The sequence below is a fragment of the Schistocerca nitens genome, chromosome 7 (genome assembly GCF_023898315.1).
Source record: "Schistocerca nitens isolate TAMUIC-IGC-003100 chromosome 7, iqSchNite1.1, whole genome shotgun sequence".
In the NCBI taxonomy this organism is placed as follows: Eukaryota; Metazoa; Arthropoda; class Insecta; order Orthoptera; family Acrididae; genus Schistocerca; species Schistocerca nitens.
In genome coordinates, this window is record NC_064620.1 from 33,151,040 (window position 1) to 33,161,180 (window position 10,141).

Sequence of the window (10,141 nt, forward strand, 5' to 3'; positions counted from 1 at the left end):
TGCCGCGACAGCGTGGACATGAACCGTATGTGCAGTTGACGGACTTTGAGCGAGGGCGTATAGTGGGCATGCGGGAGGCCGGGTGGACGTACCGCCGAATTGCTCAACACGTGGGGCGTGAGGTCTCCACAGTACATCGATGTTGTCGCCAGTGGTCGGCGGAAGGTGCACGTGCCCGTCGACCTGGGACCGGACCGCAGCGACGCACGGATGCACGCCAAGACCGTAGGATCCTACGCAGTGCCGTAGGGGACCGCACCGCCACTTCCCAGCAAATTAGGGACACTGTTGCTCCTGGGGTATCGGCGAGGACCATTCGCAACCGTCTCCATGAAGCTGGGCTACGGTCCCGCACACCGTTAGGCCGTCTTCCGCTCACCCCTCAACATCGTGCAGCCCGCCTCCAGTGGTGTCGCGACAGGCGTGAATGGAGGGACGAATGGAGACGTGTCGTCTTCAGCGATGAGAGTCGCTTCTGCCTTGGTGCCAATGATGGTCGTATGCGTGTTTGGCGCCGTGCAGGTGAGCGCCACAATCAGGACTGCATACGACCGAGGCACACAGGGCCAACACCCGGCATCATGGTGTGGGGAGCGATCTCCTACACTGGCCGTACACCACTGGTGATCGTCGAGGGGACACTGAATAGTGCACGGTACATCCAAACCGTCATCGAACCCATCGTTCTACCATTCCTAGACCGGCAAGGGAACTTGCTGTTCCAAGAGGACAATGCACGTCCGCATGTATCCCGTGCCACCCAACGTGCTCTAGAAGGTGTAAGTCAACTACCCTGGCCAGCAAGATCTCCGGATCTGTCCCCCATTGAGCATGTTTGGGACTGGACGAAGCGTCGTCTCACGCGGTCTGCACGTCCAGCACGAACGCTGGTCCAACTGAGGCGCCAGGTGGAAATGGCATGGCAAGCCGTTCCACAGGACTACATCCAGCATCTCTACGATCGTCTCCATGGGAGAATAGCAGCCTGCATTGCTGCGAAAGGTGGATATACACTGTACTAGTGCCGACATTGTGCATGCTCTGTTGCCTGTGTCTATGTGCCTGTGGTTCTGTCAGTGTGATCATGTGATGTATCTGACCCCAGGAATGTGTCAATAAAGTTTCCCCTTCCTGGGACAATGAATTCACGGTGTTCTTATTTCAATTTCCAGGAGTGTAGATATGCGCAAGGCTGCTTCTTTACCTTCTACAACAATACTCATCCTCCAGAGTCCCGACCAGAGCAGACTACAGACAAGCGCAGACACGCGCCGACTACTGCCGACTCACGGAGACTACTGTCGACTACTATCGACGACTGAAGACTAATGCCGACTAGCGACAAGCAACAACTAACTACATACTGCTCTCTGGTCAGAGACTCTCCTAAGTCTTGCCTGTTGCAGGCAGCGCATACATCGCATACCTCTTACAGGGTCTTTGATAAGTGATCACATTAATGTGACTGGGCACTGCAGCTTATCGCTTAAGCAAACAATCACGAGATTTAAGTAATGCTATATCTGTTTTGAACATTTAGATTTCAAATGTATGGTTGCACAAAGAACTCCGTCTTCAGGCCACAAGTGGCCCATCGGGACCATCCGACCACCGTGGCGTCCTCAGATGAGGATGCAGATAGGAGGGGCGTGTCGTCAGCACACTGCTCTCCCGGTCGTTAAGATGGTTTTTTGTGACCGGAGCCGCTACTATTCGGCTGAGTGGCTCCTCAATTGGCATCACAAGGCTGAGTGCGCCCCGAAAAATGGCAACAGCGCATGATGGCCCAGATGGTCATCCATCCACGTGTCAGACACGCCCGACAGTGCATAACTTCGGTGATCGGACGGGAACTGGTGTATCCACTGCGGCAAGGCCGTTGCCAAATGTATGGTTGGAAAGTTCGAGAAAATCGGATACCTGAGATCAGAAAACTGTATCATATGAAGTTGACTTCACCTTGTACAGTGCTTGGCTGCCAGCTGCCCCACACTGCTTTACCTGCTGTTTCGCTTGTGGCGTAAAGTAGTGGACCTAACTATCACCTACTCTAAGAAATCAACGCATAAAATCATTTGGGTCACCGAATAATTCATTTTCACGTTTCCTTTTGCCGTTCTACAAGTGCGGACCCCATCTCGTACAATTATTTATCATAATTTTTCCTCCACCCTGGTGACAGGGCTATGACGCCATCTGTATCACACACCTCAAATCGTTGAAGCATCACCACTATTTTGCGCACTTCTTCGATGATTTCATTTATGGTTGCAAGGGACGCATGCCCCAATTAGAATACAATGGTGCATATCATTGAATGAGTTAACGTATACGATACATGGTGCAAAACGAGGTATTTTATGATGTCACAACATTCCAAATCTATCTATTTAAAACTCAATGCAGGCAACACGATTGTTTTAAAAGATAGCGTAAACTAATCTATTTGGGACATCGAAATGACACTTGATGAGCGTTATTATGCAGTGTGTTACGATGAAACAAAGTGAATATACGTGTACATCCACCTCTGTAGTAGAGTGTTCATTGCGTCTGACTGTTATGCAAAGAACCCAGGTTCGATGGGAATTTTCCTTGTCGGAGGAATGGAGTGGGATATTGTCAGAATCATAATGCCAGTTGAGGAGCTACTTGACCGAGCAGCAGCGGCTCCGGGTCACTAAAACTGACAAAGGTAAGGAGAAAAGTGTACTGACCCAGGGCCCCACGATACCTCATCCACTGATGGCTTTGACAGAGGATGACACGGCGGTCGGACGATACCGATGCGCCTGTCAAGGTTATGAAGGACGTGTAGTATGTATTTCTACAACAAAAACAAAATTTCATGACCACTTCTGCAGCTGAATAGTTAGCGTAGTGGCCTTTGGTGCTAAAGGACTTGGGTTTGATTCCCCCTACTTCATCGGTTTATTTGGGGCAGGAAGGTCTCGAACGGTTCAAATTCAACCTCGTGAAGCGAAAAGAGGAACTGCTTGAAGACAGAAGCAGCTACACCATCAGGATTCATCTGCTGCTGGAGGGATTGGTGACATGTTCATCACATGTTCCACGATCATACATCGCTTCTCGTATTGTCTTGTAGGAATCAGTCAACCAGTCGGAACACATTTAAGCCCTAAGCCCTTAGTGTAAATTTTAATTTGATGTCAAATCTATCTCTTTTGCAGGACGAAAACTAAGTCTGATCGTTACTCTTTTTGTACAACGTATAGTGTGACTATCTTGGAAGCTATTTTGGTGTATTACTTATAGCACATTGCCATCAGTTTAATCTGCTTAATTTAAGTCATTATTTCCACCTAGAATCCTTCGATGAAATGTGATGTGTATCAATAAGCCTGATGAATTAAAACTTCGTGTGAAATTGGAGCCTTGCCTAGTGTGGAAAATCTTCACGCCATTTGAGCCCTCCAAATAAGTTTCATTGCCTGTTTCAATCATTTTGTGTTACGGTAAGCGCCTCTCACTTCTGGCATATGCTATTTCAACTCCTTACACACACACACTAGCTGTGTAGGAGTCTTGGCGTTCAGTTTGGGGAAGCGGTGATGCATGTCGCTAGACACGATAGCTCAAAAGAAGAAGCATTCCTTAAGGAAAACAAGGGTCTTGGTTCCGGTAGAGCTCCAGTGCATGGAATTAACTTCTGAGTAATTTTCGTCGCTACTTTTTTGTATGATCGTCCCAGCACGATAAAATGTTTAGGCTTTTCGTCAGTTGGCTCAGATCATAGTAAAGTAGTTTAACGCAATATAACTCACAACTCACTCCAGCACTCAGATGGTTAACTTTCTTAAAAATGAATTTGACATAGTGGTTCGAGAATATTGCATTATCTATTTAATGTCTTATCAGCTTTCTAAATCAGTATTTCTTCCATTTCTGCAAAAGATGTGGGGTGTTTCATGGGCTGTCACGAAGGTGAAAAGAAAGGATTTTACAGTTTTTTATTATTACGAAGTTTTTTATTTTTTATTTGGTTTTATGTTACAAATGGGATACACTGTAGTTGGTGTGGGCCCTAATGGACGAGAGCATGGCCGTAGCCAAGAGCAGGGGCGGCGTAGCCGTAGGCTCCGTAGCCGTAGCCCAGAGCGGGGGCGGCGGCAGCGTAGCGGGCGTAGCCGTAGGCAGGGGCGGCGTAGGCGACGGGAGCGTGAGCTACAGCGGGGGCGGCGTAGGCGACGGGAGCGTGAGCTACAGCGGGGGCGGCGTAGGCCACCGGGGCGTGAGCCACGGCAGGGGCTGCGTAGGCGAGGCGGGCAGTCTGCGAGATCCTGTACGTGTTGGCCACGGAGGAGGCGACCGGGGCGTGCGCGACGGCCACAGCGGGGGCGGCGTGGGCCACAGCCACGGGGGCGTGCGCCACGGCGGCGACGGGGGCGGCGTAGGCGGCGACGGGGGCGGCGTAGGCGGGGGCGGCGTAGCCTCCCAGGTAGCCGGCGGACGCGGCGGCCACCAGCGCGGACAGGATCAGCTGCAAGGAGAGGCAGTTCTGTGAATGTAGAAACTGACATGGCACTCACTACTCTTACCTTACACTGTTCTGGTCTAACCCTACACTTTCGTGCATTTAAGCAGTGATATATGAGAAGCTTATGGGAAGCTTATGAAAACTTTCAATGATGGTGTTTACTTGAGTTAAATTATCTTTGTAGATGTCTCTTACATATCTGGATGAAACGTCATTAGAGAGAGTACATTGACATCAGGTTCTCAGCCCAGAAGATTTATCTGATGTGAGACATATGTTTCTACATCTTCTATATTCGAATGGCGGCTACTGGCCGTTTGCAACTGAGTTTTTCGTATAAATTTAAACACATATGCTACAAATAATTTAATTTCATCTTCTGTATTGTACAAAGAAACACATTTGGATAAAAACGAAACTAAAACCTAAGTTGCAATATGTGTCTAATAATTATTCTTATCTACAAGATAAACTGCATTGAAATGGCAATTCTGGAAGAAGGGATGCAAATACAAACAACATGAACGAAGAGTTTTCTAATAGAAAATACTCCACTGAAGTGTTCTTGGATGACTATAACTCAGACAAGTGAGACTCCAATTTTTAAATCTGTTTGGAGCGGTCACTTTTCCCAAATTCTGAAAAAAGTCGCCAAAATGTTTAATTTCCTCTCGGCCGGCCACGGTGACCGATCGGTTCTAGGCGCTTCAGTGTGGAACCACACAGCTGGTGCGGTCGCAGATTCGAATCCTGCCTCGGGCATGGATGTGTGTGTGATGTACTTAGGTTAGTTAGGTTTAAGTAGTTCTAAGTCTAGGGGACTGATGACCTCAGATGTTGTCCCATAGTGCTTTGAGCCATTTGAACCATTTTCTTCCCTCTAGAATACTCTTGCCATGGTTCATAAGCTATATTCATCTAAGTTTGGAAGGTCGCAGTAGTTGCCCTAATCAGCCAAGTTTGTGAGTTCTTCACTAATGCGCGTCTTCTCATTAATTTTTACTTCTAAACTCCTTATCAACCCCACTCCTACCAGTGCTATGCGTGTGTTACACCCAGACAATAATAAGCCATATCTGTTCTAAGACTGATATTTCTCGAGGCGTTACAAATTTGTGCTTCCATCTGACCCCTTGTTCATTCCTGTGCACATTCCTCCATCCGTTGAAGAGCTAGAGATGTTGCTGTTCCACCGTACATTTTTCCAGATTATCCATACATCCATCACGTCTGCTCGAAATTACTCCAAACATTCTAATGATTTACGTGTCACCCGTTCCAACCAACGCCTTCATCCTCCAGGATTATATGTGTTTACTGTTTCTGGGGCTGTCAACATTCAACACAGGAACATCTAAAGCTTTGGATTAAGCACGAATATAATCTTCTATGGTTTAGCTGTAGTTCCCCATACACACATTCACCCATCTCTAATAGCAGGAACCGCCTAGCAACGTATTTGTCCACAAATACGTGTATGTACCAAGTAAAACTGAAATTTTTACGCACCATTACAACAACGGAGATTCAGCTCAAGAGCTTACGTCGATGTGTAATGCTTGCTGCCTGACACGCACAAAGGTGGGTAATAATTTTTATTGATCTGTAGATGGCTCGTCAGTGAGCTGAAACTAGGTGTCAACAATGGAATGCTAGTAGTCTTGACTTTGGATTTTTATCCAAGCATTTTAACATAACAGATCGCCTGTCCCCTCTACGTCAACGTCAAATAATAACATTGAAATTTTGTGTCATAGAGGTGGTCTGGAAGTGTCAATATATGTCTTTGAGGATTTATTCTAAGTACTTATTTAAGTAAGAATTTCCTGGTTGTTAATTTAACGTTATCTGTAACTGTCTCGGGATCTGAAATTTACATAATGCCGCTCACATTACTAATGTTGTGAAGGCTATTACAGTCTTGTTCACTAACATGAATGTTTAAGTTTTCCCCTCTGAACTCGGAATAACAGTTAAGGTATTGTGTATATTAAACGCCAGAAAGCGCGGTAAGGGTTACCATTGTAAGCATGTATCTTGGTCAAGTTTTAATGTGAATTATTTCTCAGATGTACAGCGATTCCCTTGATGAAAGAACAAATATAAAAATTCAAGGCGAGGACGGCAAGTTATCTCTTCAGTGCGGATGCACACGAGGCTCGAACTCTTACGGGAATTGGCGAAATGCCGCGAGTAATGAGGATAATGGGCAAGACACACCACTTCAGTAGTGTATGGATAAGTTGACAATTTGGGTCTGATGGGAGGCGGGCTAAAATATCCCGCGCAGGTCTGATGACCACCGTGTGCTGGGGGCTTAACTAAGCAACAGGAGAACTGGTGTCGATTCCCAGTCCGGTGCAAGTTTTCAACTGTGCTCGCTGATTTGAATCAATGCCTCTTCGCAGCCAATGTGTTTAATTCCTTTGTTTCTTAATTTATATGTATTTGGCTACTTGTAAGCTGCGCGGTAACGTTCATCTCCAAAAAGTGAAGGCGGTTACTCACTCTATTAGTTAACGAATACTTATTGTGGGATGAAGTTATTTAATTTTAATTCCCAGAGTTACGCAATACTTGACTGATGACTCCTGGATAGTCTTTCTTAGGCTGTTATCGGCCCCACTGCCAGGTCAGCGTAAAAATGGTTAGTGATGGTAGCGACGAAATCAAGAACTCGGAAATTGTTCCAAGAAAACATCTACATATACATCTACATGACTACTGTGCAAATCACAAAGTGCCTGGCAGAGGGTTCATCAAACCAACTTCACAGTAGTTCTGTTATACCACTCTCGAACTTCGCGCGGGAGAAACGAATAGCTTTATCTTTCCTTGTGAAGTCCGATTTCCCTTATTTTACTACGATGACCTTTTCTCTCTATGTATGTCTACCTCAATAAAATATTTTCGCATTCGAAGGAGAAAGATAGTGATTGAAACTTCGTGAGAAGATAACGCCGCAACGAGGAACGCCTTTGTTTTAGAGATGTCCACCCCAGATCCTGTGTCATGTCCGTGTCATTCTCTCTCTCCTATTTCTCGATCATACAAAACGTGCGGTCCTTCTTTGAACTTTCTCGATACACTCCTTAATCCTGTATGGTAAGGATCCCATACCGTGCAGCAGTACCTCAAAAGGGCAGTCTCTTTAGTAGATCTGTTGCATCTTTTAAGTGCTCTGCCAATAAAACTGTCTTTGGTTCACCTTCTCCACAACATTTTTAGTGTGTTATTTCCAAAATAAGTTCTTCGTAACTTTAATTATTAGGGATTTAGAAGAATTTAAGGCCTTTGGTTTTGATTAATTTATCGTGTACCCGAAGTTTAACGGATTTCTTTTAGCACCCATGTTGATGACCTCACACTTTTCATTATTTAGGATCAACTGCCAAATGTCGCAGTATACAATATCTTATCTTAAGCGTTATGCAATTTTTTTATCTTCTGACGACTTTATTAGATAAACGACAGCATCATCTGCAAACAACCTAAGGCGGGTCGGATTGTCTCCTAAATCGTTTCTGTAAATAAGAAACTACAGAGTACCTGTAACTCTACTCTGTGGCACGCCAGAAATCACTCCTATTTTATTCGACGACTTTCAGTCAATTATTATAAACTGTGACCTCTCTGACAGCAAATTACGAATCCAGTCGCATAACGCAGACTATATGTCATAAGCAGCACGCAATTTGTTTGTAAAACGCTTGTGAGGTACGTTTTGGAAATCTAGAAGTACGGGATCAATTTGAAATCCGTTGTGGATAGCACTGAGCACTTCGTGTCAATAAAGAGCTAGTTGTGTTTCACAAGAACGATGTTTTCTAAACACGTGTTGAGTATGTGTCATTAGACAGTGCTTTTCGAAGTAATTAATAATGTTGGAACACAATGTTGTTGTTGTTGTGGTCTTCAGTTCTGAGACTGGTTTGATGCAGCTTTCCATGCTACTCTATCCTGTGCAAGCTCCTTCATCTCCCAGTACCTACTGCAACCTACATCCTTCTGAATCTGTTTAGTGTATTCATCTCTTGGTCTCCCTCTACAATTTTTACCGTCCACACTGCCCTCCAAACTAAATTGGTGATCCCTTGATGCCTCAGAACATGTCCTACCAACCGATCCCTTCTTCTAGTCAAGTTGTGACACAAACTCCTCCCAAATTCTATTCAGTACCTCCTCATTAGTTACGTGATCTACCCATCTAATCTTCAGCATTCTTCTGTAGCACCACATTTCGAAAGCTTCTATTCTCTTCTTGTGTAAACTATTTATCGTCCACGTTTCACTTCCATACATGGCTACACTCTATACCTATACTTTGAGAAACGACTTCCTGACACTTAAATTTATACTCGATGTTAACAAATTTCTCTTCTTCAGAAAGGCTTTCCTTGCCATTACCAGTCTACATTTTATATCCTCTATGCTTCGACCATCGTCAGTTAGTTTGCTCCCCAAATAACATAACTCCTTTACTACTTTAAGCGTCTCTTTTCCTAATCTAATACCCTCAGCATCGCCCAATTTAACTCGACTACATTCCATTATCCTGGTTTTGCTTTTGTTGATTTTAATCTTATATCCTCCTTTCAAGACACTGTCCATTCCGTTCAACTGCTCTTCCAAGTCCTTTGCTGTCTCTGACAGAATTACAATGTCATCGGCAAACCTCAAAGTTTGTATTTCTTCTCCATGGATTTTAATACCGACTCCGAAGTTTTCTTTTGTTTCCTTTACTGCTTTCTCAATATACAGATTGAATAACATCGGGGAGAGGCTACAATCCTGTCGCACTCCCTTCCCAACCACTGCTCCCCTTTCATGTCCATCGACTCTTGTAACTACCATCTGCTTTGTGTACAAATCGTAAATAGCCTCTCGCTCCCTGTAATTTACCCCTGCCACCCTCAGAATTTGAAAGGGAGTATTCCAGTGAACATTGTCAAAAGCTTTCTTCAAGTCTACAAACGCTAGTAACGCAGGTTTTGCCTTTCCTTAATCTATCTTCTAAAATAAGTCGTAGGGTCAGTATTGCCTCACGTGTTCCAGTATTTCTACGGAACACAATATATGTTCCAAAATCCTGCTGCATATCGACCTTCATGATATGGACCTGTAATTCAGTGGATAACTCCTATGAAATGAACAAATGAACACTGCCGTGGAGCAAGGAGAACAGATTGAGCTATCTCGAGGCGTGGTACTTACGAGCTTGTACATGGTGGAGCGGTGTTGGGTGTGTGTCGGTCTGGCGATCGAGTACTGCCAGTGGAGCGGCGCGGGTTCCTTTTATACGCAGATTCCGACCGCGCCACACCTTTCGCTGCTCTCGCTGCCCGCTCATTAGTCGTCCGGTTTGGCACAGACCGCCGGCCGCCCACGGGCTGCACAGTCACCCACCCGCCAGGTGTCACAACTCGACAGGACAACAGCCGTCACTGCGCCGCGTCGGGGCTCCAGTTCTCACTCAGGACGAAGAGGCTGTGCGGCTGGCAGGACCAGAGCATCCAGCTACGTCACAAACAACTAGAGGCAACAGAGCAATTAGCATAGTGACATTAATTACAGCTCACTAGGGAAGCAGAAGCAGTCTTCGCAGGGGTAGTTCTTGTCTACCAGACGCCGGGGTGTGAGCAC

At 45.6% G+C, this 10,141-nt stretch overlaps 1 protein-coding gene across 1 annotated transcript; it reads right to left on the reverse strand.

The window, feature by feature from the left end:
- Positions 1–3,990: 3,990 nt before the first annotated feature.
- LOC126195333 (cuticle protein 12.5-like) lies at positions 3,991–9,744 on the reverse strand. The gene is made up of 2 exons (XM_049933907.1): positions 9,713–9,744; positions 3,991–4,501 (listed from the first exon to the last, which is right to left on the reverse strand). Exons 1-2 carry the CDS (start codon positions 9,722–9,724, stop codon positions 4,046–4,048), a joined length of 468 nt encoding a protein of 155 aa, XP_049789864.1. The 5' UTR covers positions 9,725–9,744; the 3' UTR covers positions 3,991–4,045.
- Positions 9,745–10,141: the final 397 nt, after the last annotated feature.